The sequence below is a fragment of the Nannospalax galili genome, unplaced genomic scaffold (assembly GCF_000622305.1).
Source record: "Nannospalax galili isolate Female #2095 unplaced genomic scaffold, S.galili_v1.0 scaffold366, whole genome shotgun sequence".
NCBI classification, from domain to species: domain Eukaryota; kingdom Metazoa; phylum Chordata; class Mammalia; order Rodentia; family Spalacidae; genus Nannospalax; species Nannospalax galili.
This window is the reverse complement of record NW_008355168.1, coordinates 1,926,712-1,947,394: the sequence shown is the minus strand read 5'-3', so window position 1 is coordinate 1,947,394 and position 20,683 is coordinate 1,926,712. Positions and strand designations below refer to the sequence as shown.

Below are 20,683 nucleotides of genomic sequence, written 5' to 3'. Positions count from 1 at the left end.
TACTTTAAAGACTTGTAGTTCCCTAAGGGCATCATTCAGGATTGCCTCCAAAAATGTAAATCAGCCTTAATTAATGGTATGGTTGGGCATGGACTCTTCCTTCAATGACTCAAATGCCACCTCTTTGAGTGAGGCTTCCACAGAGCACGTGGCACCTCTTTTCTGTGTTCCCATCGCTCTTGGCTTTCCCTGGACATGGCATGTCCCACCTGATGTTACTATTACCCCTCTCTATCTCTAAAGCTAGTTTGCAGTGTATGCCTTCTGGGTGTAGCCCCTTCTAAGTGCTAGAGAGATACTGGTGAACAAGACTGAATCTCTGCACCAATGGAACTTTTACTATATTTCTGAAAGTAAAGATGATGGAGAGCAACAGACAGAAAAGTATGTTAGACTCCATGGAACTCTGAGCAGCAGGAAGATGCTTATTGTCTCTTCTGAGTACAGTGAAAAGATTCAGTGGATTTATGTGCAGAATATGACCTAAATCATGTTTGAAAATGCTCACTCTGACTGCCAGGTGAGGGGCAGCAAAAAGAAAAGTGTGCCGTGGGAGCCATGAAGGTTTCAGCAAAGGCTGTGGTGGCCGAGGCATGGAGCTGCGGCCAGACCTGCACAGGGCAGAGCTGAGCTGAGCTGTGTGGAGATCTTCACAAGATCTGCAGAGGGGGATGAAGGAACCTGAGGAAGGGAGCAAGATTAACACCCAGACTTGTGTCTTGGGCCTTCTGGATGAGCAGTTTTGCTAGAGCTACGAGGGGATTGGGAAAGGAGGTGGAAGGGCCTAGAGAAAGGCTGAATACTTGTTCTAACCATGTGAGGTGCCTGTTGAATAGTTATACTGTTGGGACTTAAGGTCAGAGTTTGAAATAAAGATTTGAAGTTGTGTGTGTGTGTGTGTGTGTGTGTGTGTGCACGAATGTGTACACACATCATGCACACATGCATGTGCACAGAGCTGGGTTAGGTATGTTTTAAAGAGTATGATAACAGAGAAAAACAGACACTTTGGAAATAGCCCCCACAGTCCTTTTGTTCCTCCTTATGTGGTGGTTTTCTGCAGGCAGAAACTACAGACCTGTTGAGGTGGACAGACTTGATGTCCCTTGTCAGTTTATCATTTCTTTTTCCCCGAAGTCTGTCCTGCTGTCCGCCTAACAACAGCCTGCATGTCAGCTGTGGCCTTTGACACTACCAATAAGCACCCCATAATTGGTCTCCAGTTCCCCCATCCACAAAGCAGGTAAGCTATTTTCTTTGGAATGATCTTCCATAATCCTGTCAAACTTTAAATATGTGTATTGATGGTAAAAGAGACAATTTCACCAAGGGAAATGGGACATTTTGTCATAGCTGCTTATCCTGAACAATTTATATATATAGTATGACTTCTAGTCACGGACATGAAATCTCTGCAGTCATTCCCAATGCCATAGCAACAGCAGAAAATGTTTTCGTTCTTATCTATCAATGCTTTGCTGTTTGTTTGTTTGTTTGGAAAACAGATCATCTTATGTCTCCCTTAAAAGTAATCTCTATTTTCTCTCTGTATGCAGATAAAACTTCACATTCTCTCGGTGGTATTTTAATTCCTTACGTATCCTGGGTATGATTTGTTCTAGGTGCATATTAATTATCTACACATGTAATACTACAGTGTTTTCAGCAAAGACACACAGTTCAGTTTCAAAGAGTTGATCCTTTGTTTTTAAGCTTTATATGTACTTAAAGCCAGTAGCTGGGACCGCAGGCATGTTTCACAGACACCAGCACAGTTCACTCGTCTCAAGAGGGGCTTCATGCTCTGCTTTAGCATGTAAACATTCTGCCTTCCATGGCTACCTGGCACTAGTGTGAGTGCTCGGCATGCTCAGGCAACTGAGCAGCACAGCGTCTCAGCACTCCCTTATGGATCTGAGGCTCTGTTCTTCATCTTGGGGCCAGCATGTGTAGCTCACACACAAACACCAGGTTCTCCTCACGTTACACCACTGAGGGAGAAGGTAAGGACTAAGGCTGGGTGCAGCTCCTACCCCTGGGTTCTGACTTGTCCTTGGCCATCTGATTCTAAGTCCTTTTATTCCAAAATCTTGTTCAGTGGAATCAAAGAACAGCATCACGTGAAAGATGCCTCAAGCAGCTCCTGCAAATGCTTAGGGTCAAATCCCTGTTAAAATGTGTGTGTGTGTGTGTGTGTGTGTGTGTGTGTGTGTGTACAAAATAAAAATAAAGATAAACAGAGAGACAGATAGATGGAGCAGACTAATTAATGGGCACCTCCTACTTGGCTGTCCTTCTGATTGGACCCTGGCAGACAAAATATTCTCTCTCTCTCTCTCTCTCTCTCTCTCTCTCTCTCTCTCTCTCTCTCTCTCTCTCTCTCTCTTCTCTCTCTCTCTCTCTCCCTCTCTCTCTCTCTCTCTCTCTCCTCCTTGATTTAACTTTCCCCTAGCAGAGAACTCCAACATGTCTATTTTGAGCTCTTTTAGTCAGTATCTGCATAACAGGTTTGTTTTCCAACTACTATAGGACATTCCTCTCAGATAAAATACCATTAATCAAAAGTAGAATGTCGAAACTGGACTTACTGCTTAGCTTGCTGCCATCCTGCCAGCATCTGCACTCCCCCACTCCTAGCTCAGCAGGCAGGCCCCGTGAGCCACCTCTGAGTCTATCAGCCTTGACTCTTGGTCCTCCAAATGGAAAGACTGGTATAGGTCAAGGGAGAAGGATACCTGGAGAAGCTGTTCACAGTGTGTTCACTTCCAAGAGAAAGAGTTCTGCTTGTGTGAAATCCACACAGTGTTTCAGACCGTCCTCACACACGGCCTCTGCCTGCACATGACACCCAGCTCTACCTCACCGCTGCCTCCTCACCTGCCTTACGATCACCATCACAGCCTCCCTCTCCAGCATCCAAGGGCAACACTGGTAAGGAATACCCTCTTTCCTTCCTTCCCACCCCAGCTGTCCTGATTGTCACAACATGATCACATGGTCTCAAATGTCAGCAATACTTCCTTGACCAAAATGAGCGGCCACCTCTAATGAACTGTCTAGACTTTTTGTGTGCTTCCTACTTGACTCTTTCTGGCTTTCCTTTGTCCTCCCAAAACTGTCCTTACTCCTGGATTTATGGAACACTAATCTGCCGTTTTCATAATTAGAAGAGAAATTAAAAATATGTCACCACACCTCTTGTCCTTTGTCACTGTGTGACAGGCACGTGTGGTGGTGAACACATGTGTATCTCTCAGGTTCTCCCTCTACATGCTCTACGTGATCTCATTTTGTGCCATCCGCCTTCACAGGTGTTTGGGATCTGGTGATGACCAAGTCCGTATCTCTGTGTCCCATTTTCTCTGACCCCGGTTTCTAACTGCCTATGGTGTCTCCTCTGTGTGTTCCTAGACTCTTCAAGCACAACTTTCCCAAGCAGGGTTCATACTTGATGCCCAGCCCAGGTCCGTCTCATCCCAGAATCTGTCTGTCTCTGTCTACTCTTCTCCTTCCCCAAATTCCTAAACCCTTGGACAAATTGCAATCACGTACTAGCATTTCAATGGCATTTAATTGTTTTACCTGTTTATTCACAGGATTCTTTTATCAGAGGCAAGCATCACTCTTAGCTGGAGCTACGTTATGACAAATAACCCAGTGCCTGCATGGACGACTTCAGACGAGCAGAATTGAATTGGTTTATTCTCAAGCATTAGGTCTCGAGCAAAGAAGGACAGTGTGAGGACGTCCTGACTACCCCGCTGTCTGAATGCAGAGGGGGCGGGGCCGTTCATAGGAAGAAGACCAATTTCAAACTGAAAAGTAGGCAGGAAAGGAAGTACTCTAACACGGACTTTAGAGTCTGAGGTAGAAATGTCTCCTGACTTTATTCCAAATGCACAATTCTGCCTGACGTGATGACTTGTTTCTCTCTGCCTCTAATTCTCTTTTTAGACCAATACCTTTGAGGACAGAAGGTAAGGACATGGTTTATTAGACTACACTGGCTCTTTCCTTATAGGTAGCCATTACTTGACTCTGAAAAATGGCCTAGAATCTGGGGGTGTGGGGTACAAGGTGGGGCTAGGAGGTAGTCGAAGGGCTTCTTAGATCTTTCCAGCCCTGCCTTTGCTTCCTACAGTCAAGTGTGCTCAGGGGCAGCCACGGATCCAGCGGCCAGTGGAGGAGGGGGGCCTCTCTACCTACCTCAGGCTCACACAAATTCTCAGAGTCCACATAACCACTGTGCACCTTCCTTTCTCAGACAGAAATGATAATAAATCTATGTGTTTCATTTCTCCTGACATGAGTTCAGTACATCTACAGTGGGTCCAGGATACTTGAAATTTTTATGAACACTGAAGCTAGAGAAGCTCAAGAATTCACATGCACAAACTATAACGGTGAGAAGATCTAGACATGCGTGGAGGGTGAGCTGGTGAGAAGGCCCAGATGTGTGTGGAGGGTTAGCTGCTCAGCTTTGCCTGTCTTGTTGTTCTGCAAGTTTAGGGTCCTCTGAAGCAGGTGCTGTGTCTTCTGACTCACCTGGCCTGAGCCCAAACGAAGCTCAGCCAGACCTTGCCATCCTAGCCTGCCCCGCTGGCATCTCTGCAGCATTCGATGACTACCTGTCCCAACCCCCTCCTATTTCCACCCCTCACACACAGCATTCCGTGTTTGTCATTTGCACATCTCACTACACAATTATCCCTGCCTGGGATTTCTATGGTAAAGTAGACACAGCACATTTTTACCTCTCTAGATGCAGTTTTGACAATTACCCAGCAGTGTGTGTAAAGACAAGGCTATCACTTTGAAAGAAGAGAGCAATCTCCAGAAATTCTGCCCTAAGCTGAGCTCAGAGCTACAACTCATCATGTCCTCCAATGGGAGTGGTGAAATTACTTCCAATTAGTAGGGAACATTCTGGAAAGGTATATATACATGATATTCTTTCACTTTAGAAATTCAGGTAGAATGTTGGCCTCCACGCTAACTAAACAGCCAAGGAAAGGGAGACTATTAATTATAGAATGTCCACGGTGGGCACAGGATGAGATATTTTAATGAAAAGATCAAGAATAAATGGACTTCAAGGTTAAAAGAAAACCGCCCACACAGGCAGTAAAGACTCCACTTTAGAATCATAAAGCAGCCCTCGTTAAAAACTGTCATCCAGCCTTGCTCTTTCATCTGTAGACCGTCACGCAGGAGCTAATCATTCGCTATCAGTTTTTAAAATGACACTAGAGAAAGTGTTATAAGCATAAAGAACGAATAATTAAAGTGATTTTCAATAGAAGTTAGACAGATAAACATCTCTAATCATCATTCTTTGATCACAAACATCACTTGTTCCTAATGGAATCTTTAATACTGGTTTCTTAATAGTGAAGCATCCTATCAGGTGTTGCAAGATTTAAATCCTCATGCGTAAGTAATGAGCTTTTCAAAGAAGATCCAAAAAATAGGAATTTTTATGTGAAGAAAGTAACTTCCTTTGGATGAGGCCTTTGAAGTCAACGTTTCAGTGATTTCCTGGTGCTGCATTGGTACCAACATCTCCTTCACATCTGACACCCTTTCTACCCTGAGCCTGCCCCCCCGCCCCAGCTTCTTCAATTCCAATGCCAGGCTGCTTAGAGGACCAACCTCTGTTGTCTAGAACTTGCATTTGTGCGGATGACATCATATTTGTGTAGGAAGCAGCTTGGTAACGCTCCGCACCCAGCCCAGCTCCTCTTTCTTGGCAAATGCTCAGAGGCTCAGAAGCCGATTGCTGCCTCTACAAGGACCCCCAACCCCCGCACACCTGCTACAGTTGTGGGTCCCAAGAAATAGGGTGTTTCCTTTTGGTATGGGAAGTTTTAGTGTTTTGACATTTAAACGATGGAATGAGCATAACACAAGGATGGCAAACACAAAGTACTGATTTGTCATTTTACTAAGTGACTTAGAACTCAGTGCGCAACAGGCCACTTAGTGTTTCTGCAGTAGACCCAAATGGGGTGCTCTGGTGTTCCTTCTTACCTGCTGTCACACTGAAAATCTCCAGATCAGACCCACAGAAACTAGTGTCTAAAATCACTGTGGAAATAGTCCTTACTGACCCACAAGGATGACCGGTTATTCACTTACTACTGAGTTAAATTTGACACAAAAGCTGTTTTTCCCATCCCCATATACAGGGAAAGGCACTGATACAATTTGTAAAAACTTTGTATTGAGGTTTTCCTGACATGCTGGTAGAGGAGGCTGACCCCTATCACCTTGGAGGGGTACTCCAGGCTGGGTGGCTTTCTTCCTCAAATCATACTTTCTCTAATCCCTCCTTTTATTAGAAGAACATTTTTACTTTCTAGACTTACATGACATGGAAGACCAAATTTTGACATCTGGTTGCAAGGCAAAGAAATAGAAAGCTGTGTGATGGGCTGTGAAGGCTGTTGTAGGGGTTTCTAAGAAACCGAAGCTCCTCTGTTCAGTGGCCTAGAATAGGACTTATGTTGACCAAAAGCTAGATTTTAAATGAGACCCACCTACACAGAGGCTTAAACTGTCCATTCTGATATAGATGCTCAAGGACACCGGGATTCTCATTTAGTAAGCTATCTGCCCATGAATATCTGAGCTATCTAGCAAGTTTGTCTTATCTAACACTGAAAAGATGTTAGAAAATTACATCTATTATTTGACCTTTATCCATTATCAAGGAAATAAAATCAGAGTTTTGAAACTTGTCTATTTAAGGCTTGTTAGAACAGAAATAAGTTTAATGGTGATGATTTTAGAAATAAAAGAGTAAAGTGTGCATGCTATGCTGCTGGGCATCTTTAGAAGGAAGGGAACTTATGTAAAGAAAAGAAAAGATAATCTCTGGAGAATACAACAGCACCAGAGGCTGTGGAGACAACTTTGAACTAACTGTGTCCCAGGGCTTGAAAAATCACCAACATTTCTGAAAGCTAGCATTATAGACTTTGATTTGTATTTGACTACTCGGCATGGAATGGACTGGGATTTTGCTGTGACTCTAAAAGCTACAGAAAAAATTCACACATTTCCTATTTCTTATTAAGGGCAATTTAAAATGAGATGGGTATGTAAGACTGCATTGGATTGACATTTATATAATTTTATACAAAGATTCTAGTTCATCTGGCTTATTTTTGCACAGTCTAGAGTGAATTGGTTATTATCTCAGAAAAGAACAAAATTTTCAAAATGCTTATCACAAAGCAGGTAACGGTGGCTAATTGCAGAGGTGTCTGCCTCTTACAGGTCATTTGTTTTTTGAAAAAAACAAAACAAAAAAAAAATTTTCCAATTCTGGAAACGATAGCATTTGTGAATCGCTACCAGTCAGTTATTTAATCAGCTAAGGTTATCTAAAATCTACTAGGAGCTCTACCACAAAACTCCCTGAGTAGAGAGATGTGTTTATAATGGTCAAATAAAAATAGAAAAGGAGCATTAGAGTGGTAAATAATGCCTGGCATGGTGGCACACAACATTAGTCCCAGCACTCAGGAAGCAGTGTCAGGCAGATCTCTGAGATTCAGGCCAACCTGTTCTACATAGTGAGTTCCAAGCCAACTGGGGCTATAGGGAGACCCTGCCTTAAAACAAAAGACCAAAACAGAGAAGCAGATGGTAAAGAAACTCCATTGAGATACTCACAGATCAGCAAAGAATCATGTTAAAAACAAAGACCATGTTCAAGTATCCTTTAATTTCAAGGTTAATAACTCATGGTTTCTGGAGAATGAGCTAATTGAAAATGACCAATAAAATTATACTGATATAATCAATAAATGCATTTTGCAAATTGATTTGTTATTATGTATGCATGTATATGTGTATGTGTACACATGAGCACATGTACTACAGCATATGTGTGGAGGTCAGAGGACAGCTCTGTGGAGGTGGTTCTCTCCTTCAGGCTTTATGCAGGTTCCAGGGATCAAACTCAGGTCAAGCACATCTACCCCCTGAGCCATCTTGCCAGTCCATGAAACTCAGTGCTGAGTATGGTGAGGAGGCCAAGGCGAAGACATCAGGTTATGGGGTCACAGCGAGAGCCTTATGAATGTTTATTTTTCCTTCGGCAGTGCTGGGGGTCATACTCAGGCCCTACAGAGTCACTCTACTTTGGAGTCACACCACTGGCTATAGGAAACCTTTCTGATGGTGCAGAGTAGAACATCAAATCTAAAGCCGTTGTGAAAAGTGAGTTCAAAGAACAGAAGAAATGAAGAATGCTTTGGCAGCCTGCCCCAGCCACTCCTGATAGTCCTCTGCCTGATAAGGTGGCTGGGTTTGGGCACTGTGAGCAGACTGAGCCTTACTTGAGAGAACACAGTCCTACCATTGGACAAGAGAACGAGTGTGATAATCATGGGAGAATGGGTGATTCTGGAAGCCTTACAACCTTAGGACTGAGGATTATCTCAACTCTCATCCACTCAATCCTCAAGGCTCATTTAGAGTGAATTTTAATTAGCCTAGTATTAATAATTAACTCTTTCTTGAGGGAAAAATAACAGCATGTCAAGTACTGCCAAAATACTCGAGTATTTTTATTTTTGTGTTTTGCTCTTAAAATTCAATCCTTACTGTAGGCAGTTGGAATTGTTTTGCTTGGTTGTTCTTTTGAGACAGGGCCTCGTGTTTTCCAGGCCGCCCTGAAACACACTGTGTAGTGAAGATGACCTTGAATGACTTCTTACTTGCTTACACCTTCCAGAGAGTTTTGATCTGCAACAACCACTTCCTCCTTTGAATTCCAGCAACATTTTGTGTCTCACACTTGTGCGATCCTATGCTGACTATTATTACTTCTGCGCTAGCTGCGCCCCTGCAATTATATTAAAGACAAGTTGAGAGGCACAATTATCTGTCCCTGCGCCTGGGCGCCTGTTAGTATCCTATCCGCTCGGTCAGTATTTGATAGAGTTTGGTTGTGGGGCAGAATGGAACGCCCCATCCATACCATGAAAATCCTGGTCTAAATGGGCCTAAGTCAGTCTCTTCCCACTCCAAAAGAAGTGATGAGGAGTAGGACTCAGCCACTCAACCAAGAGCGTGGCTCCACCTGGATCGGCTCCTCTCCTGTATCCCCAACAGAATATGGCTTTATAAGCCTCCATTTCCCACTCCGTTAATCAAATTTCCTGATGATCATTTTTCATAACTTTTATGAGATGTTGGCCAAACTCAGGCCCCTAAAAATCTTTGTAAAAGCCAGTGGCAACCAAAAATATTTTACAAGCAGATACATTCTATTTCTTTTCAAATTACTATTGCTTTATTTTCTGTATATTTTATTTGTTTTGTGTATTTCATATACTACATCTTAATCATCTTTCTATCCCTCCCCCATGAAGACCCTCCCACAGCCTCCCACTTCCATGCCTTCTGTCATTTATGTGAAGGTTTATTGAGTCAAATTAGTGTCCCTAGACCTCCCTCAGTGCAAGTTCATCTACTAGTATCTAGTCAGCCTATCTACAGTCCCTCCCTCAAAGAAGACCAACTCACTCTTCCTCACCCAGTAGTAATAGGCTGTCAATAATTCGGCTAAGATTGGTGCCTGCTGTGCATTTCCACAGTTCTATGCTGGATTTTTGTCTGCTTGAGTTTGCATGGGTCTTGTGCAAGCTGACACCATTGCTGTAAGTTCATACGAGTAAGGTCCCAGGAACCTGTAGGACTCTGTTTCCTGATGGTCATGCACCTCCTCCCCTGGCTCTTTGAGTCTTTCTGCCCTCTCTTCCACAATGATTCCTGAACCCTGGTTGGATGAAGTTTAAAATAGGAGTCTGTCCAAGGACCCACACTGTACAGCCTCTTATTCTCTATGCTTTGGCCATTTGAGGCCCTTCATTGCCCTCTGTTGAGCTCTATTGACACGAGTTGAGAGGTGCATTAGTGCTCTCTCTACCCCTTGTTTCACTATGTCCTGTGAGCCTTAAGTGTAGAGTTTCCATTGTAGATGTGTCACTTGGGGTTGGCCATTTCATAGACATTTAGACTCTGTGTCCAACCTCTAGACCAGTTGTAGAACTCTGTAATAGTCTCTGATGAGTGGTCACTGGTGTACTTGTCTGTAAATATTACTATTACTTTAATTACACAAATTTAGGGAGCACAGTGAGATAATTTGATAGCTATATACAGAAGATAATGTCCAAATTGGGGTCGGCAGCAGTCCCATAGACTGACATAGTAACTGTACATTTTAGGATGAAATGTACCAGAAGGAGATATGATCTTTTACAGAAGGGATGGAATGTATGAGAGTCCAGCAGCCTGTTAAGTGAGCATTCAAGGTCTCCTAGAGAGCCTTCCTGACCTCCTCTTACCCATCTCTGTTTGCCTGAGGAGCATCTCAGCTCTGTATGCGGACAAGGAATAAAGTTATAATGAGCACCATCCTTCAGTTTCTACCTCAATAACCAACTCCACCATTCTGCCCTCATCTAAAACTACTGAGCCAAGGCAGGCAGTAAATGGTGACGGTACTGGATGCCTCCACGAGGCAGCATCTCAAAGAATGCAAGTGGAATTCAGCAAGGTCCAGGATTGAATCTAAGACAGTAAATCATTAGCTCGGAGCCATCCAATACGCAAACCAACTTTAGGGGAGACAAAGGAATGGTTATAAGTTCCACAGGAAGGAGGCAGGGCGGAAATGAGTGAGCTGAAAAACTGCCAGGTGTCACGGGTGATTCTAGAAGTCACACAAACAAGTGAAAGTGCTCCCTTGTCTGTTTTCAAGCCCACAGAAGCCTTAATCTAGCCCTACCTACTGTAGTTACAATAGGTGTGACATATATCATAAAAACATGTGGATGAGAAAAGACAAACAGAGCTAAATTGTGTCCTATATGCATAGATACAGAGTAGACATGCAGCTCCCCAGCATCTATGAAATCCTTTTTCTGTAAGTTACTGTGCTTTCCATTAAAGAAGCTGGACTTTGGGGACTGGAGAGATGGCTCAGTGGTTAAGAGCACTGGCTGTTCTTGCAGAGGACCCAGGTACAGTTCTTAGCACCTATACAGTGGCTAACAACTATCTGTAACTCCAGTTTCAGGGGATTTGACCACTTCTGACCACTGTGGACATTGCATGGCACGGGTACACTTAGATACATGCAGGCAATATACTTGTATACCTACAAATAAAAATAATGAAATTAAAAAAAAAAATCTGGACTTTTTATGAGTTCATCCTCAAAGAGGGTAGGCTGTTGACCATGGTTGGATTTGCTTGTTCAGGGCTGGGTAGAAAGCACTTATTGACAAATGGAGCCTACCTCAGCCAGCCCTGCCGGTGCAGTGGACACCTTCACCATTGCTTCCGAAAGCTCTCCCTTAGAAAGACAAGGTGATGTTCCACAAGCCCCGCTGTCTGGCAGAAGATCTATGCTGCACAGCCAGAACCATCAAATAGAGTGGCAAAGAGTGAACTTTGAGTTCTGGGTTTTGCTGCTATGTGGAGCCTCCCAAGAAGCTAATAGTTTGCATTCTTTGGAAACAACAGCTCCATTTCAGTATTTCTTTAGGCTTCTTCATCTCAAACCTTTGCTGATGTTATATAATATTTTGAGAAGAAAATGTCTTGAACAAACAATAAAGCAGAATACCAAAGTCACAAGCTCCTTGGCCACTGGACTTCTTGGTTGATATTGGTAAACTACATAAGTCCAAAGAGATTATATTTTCAGTTTTCAAAGAAGGATGTACACAATTGGTTGCTGTTTGCTTCTTAAAAAAGAACTAATTCAGGGGTTTTAAAGCTGCTTTTATTTTTCATTAAGTATAGAATTCTTCAGGTTGGTTGCTGTTTGCTTCTTAAAAAAGAACTAATTCAGGGGTTTTAAAGCTGCTTTTATTTTTCATTAAGTATAGAAAATTCTTCAGGGGTAGCATTACTTGAAAAACTATTGTACTTATTGTTGGGTACCCCTCAGATAACTTACTGCATTTCTGAATTCTAAAGTATTTAAAGTAAATGTATTCCATGTCTGAAAAATTATTCTGAACAAGCATTAGGGCACTTCATAAATAAATGAATATAACAGAGAAATAAAGAACACGAACCTTTGTTATAAGAATGCGTACCAGGTGGGGCGAAAACAGAAAAGGCAATGAGATACACTGTTTAAGACTTCTTCAAGGAATAAGTGAATTTAGAAATTACAACCAAATTTTGGTCATTTTGATTTATTATTTTAGATGCTTGTATCTCATTTTCAACCAACTAAAGCAACAAAATGAGTAACGACAACTTTTATATCCTTTACTTCTAGGTAGTGTGTTCTAGCCTGGAGTGTTCCCTGAGCTCAAGTTTAAATGTGTTAAAGGGGAATTGTTCATTAGTCTATGGCATATACTCACATGCTTCTAAATTTCATTTCATTCATTTGTCCTAATTGGCAGACTACATCCTCTGGAAACCCCGAGGACTTGACTAATGGGCCATTGCTTTGTATGTCAGTGTGGGCATTTGCGTTTCTAAACTTTTAGTCTCATTACATGGCTAATGTATGTCGTGCTATTTAACAATAAATACAAAGCCAAAATGCCAGGAAGGGTTACCACTTTTAAGCTGTTGGTCATTGAGGTTCCATAGACCCTCAAACATTATAGGCTTTTGCCACTGGCTTTGGTTACCCTCTAGAACTTGATGGTAAGACCCTATTGCTGAAGACACTACATAAATCAGAACATGGAGAAATCAAGTTGGTACTGACCTCAAAGCTTCATCTCTAGTAGCTATTTTCATAGGGCCAGAGCTACTATGCATGCTACTGGAGAAGAAAAGGAATCACCAGCTGTACCAAGTGGTGAATCTGCCAAGCTACCATAATGGCCTCCCTGACAAGATATGCACACTGGCCTAAGAATGGCACCAGTGTCATGGGAGTGGTCATCCACTTTCTGATAAGATTTAAGGTCTACTTCACAAGATGGAACCCACACCTGCACCTCTATTGGAGCCAGAAACTGTGATGAGATGAGTTACAAACTCATGATTCTGAGAAATGGGCATAGTATTAAATTGCTTCCTAAAGACTTATGGCTATGTATATACACGTCTCAATCCTCATCAGAAGATTCCTTCTGCGGTAGATGGTGATTAACACAGAGACCCACAACTGGTCAACATAAAGAGAATGAGAGCACAGTCCTAAACGGGGCATCTATATCACACACCATTGCTGAAGGACCACTGAGGAAGGGGCAGGGTTTGTAAGAGCCAGAGGTGGTAGATGACGGGGATGAAACTGAGTTTTGCAGACAGCAGTTAGAGGAATTTATCATCACTAAGCTAACGCCACATAGGCTATTGGAAAGAACTCTTAAAAGTGAAGAGAATGATGAAGAAATCCAAGAGGTTACAGCACAAACTAGAATGTGCCATGACTGTAACTGAACAAACAAGGGGATTAGAAAAACACCAAGCACTGAAGAAATTCAACAAAATGGCAGGAATTAGAAAAACACTCAATACCATAAAGCCAACAAAATGACAGGTATTAATATAGACTTTTCAAATAATAACTGAATAATTTTTATTGAGAGATTCATATAACGTATTGTGATCATATTTTCCCCTCCTCCGGCTCCTTCCACACCCACACCACCTGCCCGACCCATCCAGCATTGTGTCCCTCTTTTTCTCTTTTGACTCCGGTACTATCGCCTAAATATCCTTGGGCATGGAACCTGTCCTGGATTGTGGTAGAGCAGAAGGGTCACACCCTTAACAAAAACTCAGGTCCCAGCAGCCAAGTTTTATAGGTCCGAGGCCAGTAGTGGCACTTCCTGCCCACCTCCCCTCTCCATTCTGGGGTTTTGTCTGACTTGAACTTGAGTCGATCTTGTGCCTGAGGTCCCAACTGCTGTGAATTCAGATGGGAAGCTGCTCCACTGTCTGGAAAGCACTGTTTCCTCGTCACTGCCCACCACTTGACCTACAATCTTTCTACCTCCTCTCTGCCATGGTTCCTGAGCCTTGGGGAGGGGAGTGTGACATTGATATCCCTTTTGGGGCTGAGAACTCTCCAGTAACTGAGCACATGCAGTTCTCAGCATTTGGACCAGTTGTGAGTCTCTGTGGTAACTACCTTCTACTGCAAGCAGAAGCTTCTTAGGTGAGAGTTCAGAGATGCACTAACCTATGGGTACAGTAACAATTCTTTAGGAGTTATCTTAATACCAAATCCCTTTATCAGACTATTAGCAGTGAGCTCTCCCCTAGGGTCTATGACCTGTCTAGCCACAGGCTCTTGGCCCTGATACCAGTGTCACACACGGGTTCCATCTCCTGGAGGAGACCTTAAATATAATCAGAGGTAGTTGGTTATGTCCATAACATTCATGTCACTGTTGCACCAATGAGCAAATCTGACCAGGACAGACATTAGGGGAGAACTGCCACTAGCAGTCCACTAGATGAACACAGTACTAAAATGACTCCTGATGGCTAATTGCTGTATCTATAGATTAGTGCATCTTCCAAACCTCATCAGAGAAGCTTCTTTAATATAAGGCGATTATCACAGAGATCTACAAATGGTCAATATGAAGAGAATAAGAGATTATATTAGATATCTACATCATCCACCCCCCTATAAAAGCCCTCAGGGATCTCTGAGGATGAATGGGGCAGAAAGATTGTAAGACCCAGAGGTGGTGGATGACCACAAAGAAACAGGGTTTCCCAGCCTGTAAGGCAGCTGCACGTGTGGAACTCACTGTAATTGTGGCAGTGTGCACAAGACCTGCTGAAGCTCAGCCAGACAAAATCCCAGAATGGACGGTGGACGTGGCATGAAGTGGGCCCCCCCCCAAGCCGAGGAGCTGTTGGCATTTGATAGCTCCTGGGAGAGGGCAAGGCTGTTTTCTTTAAAGGTGTGACCCCTGGTAGGTCCGCTATCCAAAGTGTATTGGGGCAGAACAGATTCAGCTTGATGGGGCAGAAATGAACGGGGGGCGGATAGTGAGGTGGCAAGTGGGTCACGGGGGGAGTGAGGTGGCGAGTGGGTTGGGGGAGTTTAGGGGGATACGACCAACATACATTGTATGAAGCTCTCAAAGAAGTTTTTAAAGTTTTTAAAAATAATAAAGAATCAATTTTATAAACAAACAGGCAGAGACCCTAACAGGCACACATACTCATAACCATGCCAGCAAGTGCTGCTCCAACCAAGTGTAACGATGCACAGAACAGGCTTCCAGGACAGGATCACGGTGATCTCTTGTTCACTTTTCTCTCACTTCACTCTTCAGAGACTAACTGTGTTTTTGAGTCAGGAACAGAGCTTTGCTTATGAGACAGAAGGAAAATGTGTAAGAGCTTAGGCGATGCAGTCCTCTGACGTCACACTCATCTACCAAGTCACGTCCGCAAGGTGGTACCTTCGTTTTTCAAAATGCATCACAGAACACTTTCTTGTTGAAGCCCGTGTTTAGGAAACTGAGATGTGGAGTTGTCAGAGGCAAAGTCAGACCCTCTGGGCTCAGTCCTTGCTCTACCACCTGTTGGTGAGTGGTGTTGAGTGAGTTATATGACCTCTCTGAGCCTTAGCTTTCTACTGCAAGACAATGATTAATTAATGCTTTATTTCAGAAATACCAGAATTAAATGAGATAACAGATGCAAGAATACCTAAGACAGATTCTACCATATAGAGTTCTATGGGTTCAGATGGGAAAACAGACATCCTCAGAGCTGGGGACACTGTTCGAATTGGTTATTTACATAATACATGGCACTTAAAGTCACAATTGTCATTTTTTTTATTTATTAAGAACAATTAGGGGATAGAGACATAGTTCAGAATTTAAGGTCACTTCCTGTCATTACAGAGACCTGAGTTTGGTTCTCAGTACCTATACTGGTGGCTCACAACCGCCTGTAACTCTACCCCAGGGGATGTGACTACCTCTCTGGCAGGGTTGCTCACTGCACTCAGTGGGTACATACCCACAATGCATACATGCAATTTAAAATAAAATTTCTTAAAAAGAAAGAACAATTGATATATACTCCCAAAAGATAACAAATTTCTCTTGCAGATACTTTGTGTCAATAAGCACATTAGGCACAGGTTAATTAGAATATATCCAGCACCTCTTATACATTATTAATAGAGAGATGACGAAAACAGAGTATCTGGCGATACAGTACAGAATAATCAATACCATCAATCAATGTAAGTATTGTAGGCATTCCACACTGACTTATGAAATTTTGGTTGCTGTTAAATTTTAAGGCTTCCTTGATAGAAGCAATCTGGGCTAAACGACAGCAAGGCCTGCACTCTGAAGACAGTGCAATCCTCGGGAGGAGGACGCTGAGACACATACTAACTCTAGGTCTAAATTTCCTCAGCCAGACTTGCTGTGACTTATATTTCTATAATATCTTTGTCTGCAATAGTCTTCACAGGAAAATTATTACTCCTGTTTTAAAATCAAATGTTCACTCCATCAAAGTCTGCTGACCTGCACTAGGAGCCATGCTGAGTGTCAGGGAGACTTCCTCATCTGCTCACATCTACCCACAGCCCAGGAAAGCTGGCCTTGGCTGCACCCTCCCCTCACGTTCCTGCTCCGCTGTGCCACGTTGTCACAGAATGAGCTCCCCAGCTTGACGGGACTCCACGCGAACAAGGCCTGCGACTACTCACCTTCTCTTCTCCAGGTCACGGTTCGGGAAGTCTGACACAGTGGCACTCAATCAACCTTTGTTGGATGAAGTTATTCGTTATTTATAGGGCGTCAGTATAGTCAAATCTGTTAAGTGATTCTCTTGGTGAATTTTTGAGAAATAATAGCAGTTTTATGGTTAGAGTCCATTCTTTCCAAGTGTCTTTGCTCCTGCTTTTCTTACTTTATTAACAGCTTAGCAGCTGCCTTAAAACTGCTCCCACTGCTGGTGATGCTGAAAGCATGTGGGAGTGTGGGTGCAATGCCTGAAACCTGTTCCACCTCAAATCTGAGACACTTTAGGGAAAAAATTACAGGGGGCTTTTATTTAATTGGAAATGCCTATGATATATAAATGACTCAGTATACCAGGGGATCTGTCATGTTTTTATAATGATCGACAATAAATACTCAGAATGGGCACATGATAGAAGATATTCATAGAATTTGACATCATTATGCCAGAGTTTAGCACATCCTACAAAAGAGTAGCATTGATTAGTTAAAAGCACAATACAAATCTAATAGTTTCCGCAAGATCATAGAAACGTGCTGAATTATTTTTTAGAAAAATGAAAAAAACTCCCTTATTTGGCCGAAAAGGGAGGAGCTGTTCTGTAGCACTGCAAATCGATTTTGAGGCCTAAGCAGTATACACGTCCAGGAGACTTTAGAGAGAAGACAGAATTTTCATCTCCTTATTGTGAGATAAACAACATGCCTGGCTTTCATGATCTTCCAACAACCAAGTCCACTGGAAAGATGGAGGCGTAAGAACAGAGAAATACCTACTTGGTCTGGTGTTTGGATCCTTTCAGGTGAGCGTGATACTGTTCTATTGAGTTTAGGGACACACTGCAGATGGTGCATCTGTAATTGCGCCTCAGACCTGTAGATGACAGACAGACCCAGTTAGCTACATCAGTCACTTGAACGAATGTTATAATATTTACAAAGCTACAGTCCCAGTATCAGAGAGGACTTCTGGTCCACTACACAACCATGCTCCTCTGTCCCTTATTCCACAGTGCAGCCTCTAGAGGGGGTATGCAGCTGTTAGAAGCAGACTACCCCATTTCTGGATGCTTGAAGGGAAGAACAAACTATTTTGAATCCAAGAGAAGCATTTTGGGAATTTTATAACTCAAGCCACAAGCATGATGCCCTTTTCCCTGAAGTGTCTGGACATAGTTTTCATCTCTACTATGACAGGACCGTTGGAAAAAAAACTCCAACCCATTCCTTTCCACCTTCCGTCCAACAGCAAAACTGAAGCACACTTTCCTTGTTACTAACTTAGGTTTTTCTTCCAAAATTGTCTTATAAAACAAAAATGCCCAGGAGGACAATAAATCAATATGTTTTGCAGGCAGTCTGACTTTCTATCAGAGAGTTTAAAAGAAGAATCTATGCATTTACCTGTTTATTAATTTACCTCATTAATATAGAATCAACTTGGAGCTTGGCACTGGGAATCCCAAGGTAAAAAAGATGTGCTTTTCTGTCAAGGAATTTAGCAAAAATCTTGAGAGTTTTAGAACTACTTACTCATGCGAAGATAAACTTTCCTTACAAGACACCTTTAACTAAACTTTAAACCTCCGAGGGCTAGAAGCTCCACAATGGAGCGCATTCTTCCTGCTGGAAGGCTCTGTGAGAGTGGAGATGGTATTAAAGCTGTTGTAGACCTGGCAGGGGCTTATTCCCCTGTCCCATCGTTCCTGGGCTTGTGATATAGGGAAAGTCACTTGATTTTCTTTCTTCAATTTCCTCATCTATGAGATAAGACAAGCCCAACTGTATCATAATGTTGCTGCCATAACTAAATGCTTAAGATGTATTAACATCCTCAGCAAGTGAGACTACCTGTAATGGGTTTTACCAAAAACTTTTCCACTGTAAAAGCCATAACGTTGTATAAATGTGACATCGCTTTCCATATAATACATATTTGCTTTCTGAATGGCAAAGTTATTCTTAATTTTTATAAAAAAAAAAAGCACAATCCTCAAAAGATCTTTACAATCATGTGCCACATGGGCCACTTTATACAACTTATTGGACTTGATAGGCTTCCGTTCCCTTGTGACTGAGAGGGGAGGTCTGAATGAGAGACATTACCATAGGCTTGCTGAGGACCAACAGCAGTGTGATTCTAAGGAGATGTCAAAATGGAGCCCTGTGAGTTTCAAGCTCACAGCTAAAGCCCTGCAGTGGGTACAGACAGAAGGTGCACACACACTTCCAGAGTGCTGGATGAGTGCCACAGGCCAGGTCCCACCCTGAGCTGTACCTTTGTCACCAGTTCTACGAAAGAGACTGGAGAAAGAAACAGACTTTCTGAAGAGAGGAATAACTACTCAGAGCCTTGCCTCCCTCACTTGACAACATGGAATCCTCCTTTCCTTCCAGACTGTGCAACAGGACTCGGGGCAACTGCTTTGGGAGCATCTCCCTGCACTTGAGAAGCCATGCGTCAGACTCAGACACTCTGGTAAGATGCAAAGGACTTGTTTAGCACCTATGCTGGCAAAGTATGAGAAGTGGCATGGCTGGAAGAGCTTGTGTTCTCACAGCTTGTCAGGGTACATGGCGCATGAAGGTTTCCCTCAGACCTTAGGCACCGTGATAAGAGAAGCTGATTTTCAGTCCTAGCAGAGAAAAGAGACCTCTGCAGAAAAGGCCGCAAGTGTTCATCTCAGTATCTACTTGCTTAAAGTAGCCTGAGATGAGACATTTAACTGATGGTGAATCCCACAGGCCAGGAATGCACCACAAGAAAGTTAGTCTGTGACGCCTGCCAGGCAGGCAGCATCCATGTCAGCTTGCATCGTCTCTGCAAATCCCATTTTCTTTTGCATTGCTTCCCAAGCTTCCTCTTTGCACCTTCTACCTTTGAGGATCCAGAGAAAACCTACTGAGACAAACAAGATCCTAAGGCCCCACAAGACAAGCCCAAGCTCCGGGAGAGAGAAAGAATCTTACTACATCCTTGTTCATGACAAGCAACAGGCCCACCTGCTCTGAGTCCTGGGTATGTGGACATAAATTTTACATGTTGAAGAACAAATCCCACAGAGGCAATGTGGACAGGTGGTGGAGTCCAGCCACTGTCACCAGACTTCAGATCCGATGAGTCCTGCTGATGGGGTGTAACTGTGTCATTAGGTCTGTTCTAGTCTATGATGTGAGAAGGGAGCAGAACTTCTGGGCAGCCTCCACACTGTTATGGTCTGATGTGCATTTTGGAAAAACATATTTGAAATGTCCTGTATAAGTTGGGTTAGTCAGTATGAAGAATGACTTGTTTTTGTTTTTCTTTCAGTAACATAACTGGACACTGACTTACCTAATTATTCCATTTAGAGTCAACAAAAGGAGCTAGAATGTAGCTCACTGCCAGAGTAGAGTGTTTGTCTACCATGCGAGAGGTCCCACCTTTGATGCCTAACATCACATACACACACACCAAAGACAACTCATTAAAGAAGGAAAAAGAGAAAACTATGAAACCACAAAGATTTGGCGTCTTGTTTGGAAGCAGTGTTAGGAACTTGGAAGTTCACAGGTGTGGGCTGTCAGTTGGAGGTGAAACACACAATAGATCACTGGGATATTACTTCAGACTTCAGGCTATGGGCAGGATCTCTGGCACTCTCAGCAATATGCGGATGCCCAGGCAGAACCTTTAGCAGTTTCACCGGTGTGCAGATGCCCAGGGAAAATTTGGGCAGACTCTATTCAGTAAGTGGTGCATGGGGCCAGGAAACATGCAACTTTCAGACCATCGGCTTACTCCCACCATATACTCACACTTTAAAAAAGAGCTTCCCAGTGGGCTCATCCTTCTTTCGAAATTTCAATTTGTCCAACAAATTTCTTTTTAAAAAAGAAAACTGAACTACTCCATAAAGAATTGTGCTCTCACTGTCTTTCCATTTCACTGGTCTGCCTGACTC

The 20,683-nt window shown here is 43.0% G+C and overlaps 1 protein-coding gene across 2 annotated transcripts in view; it reads right to left on the bottom strand.

Moving 5' to 3' along the window:
* Positions 1–20,683, bottom strand: part of Zmat4 (zinc finger matrin-type 4) — a 396,947-nt gene that overhangs the window by 18,888 nt on the left and 357,376 nt on the right. For both annotated transcript variants that reach the window (XM_017802973.1, XM_008852314.2), the window contains exon 6: positions 17,517–17,613. In XM_017802973.1, the coding sequence (XP_017658462.1) occupies positions 17,517–17,613 (97 nt within the window). The remainder of the gene's footprint in view (positions 1–17,516; positions 17,614–20,683) is intronic.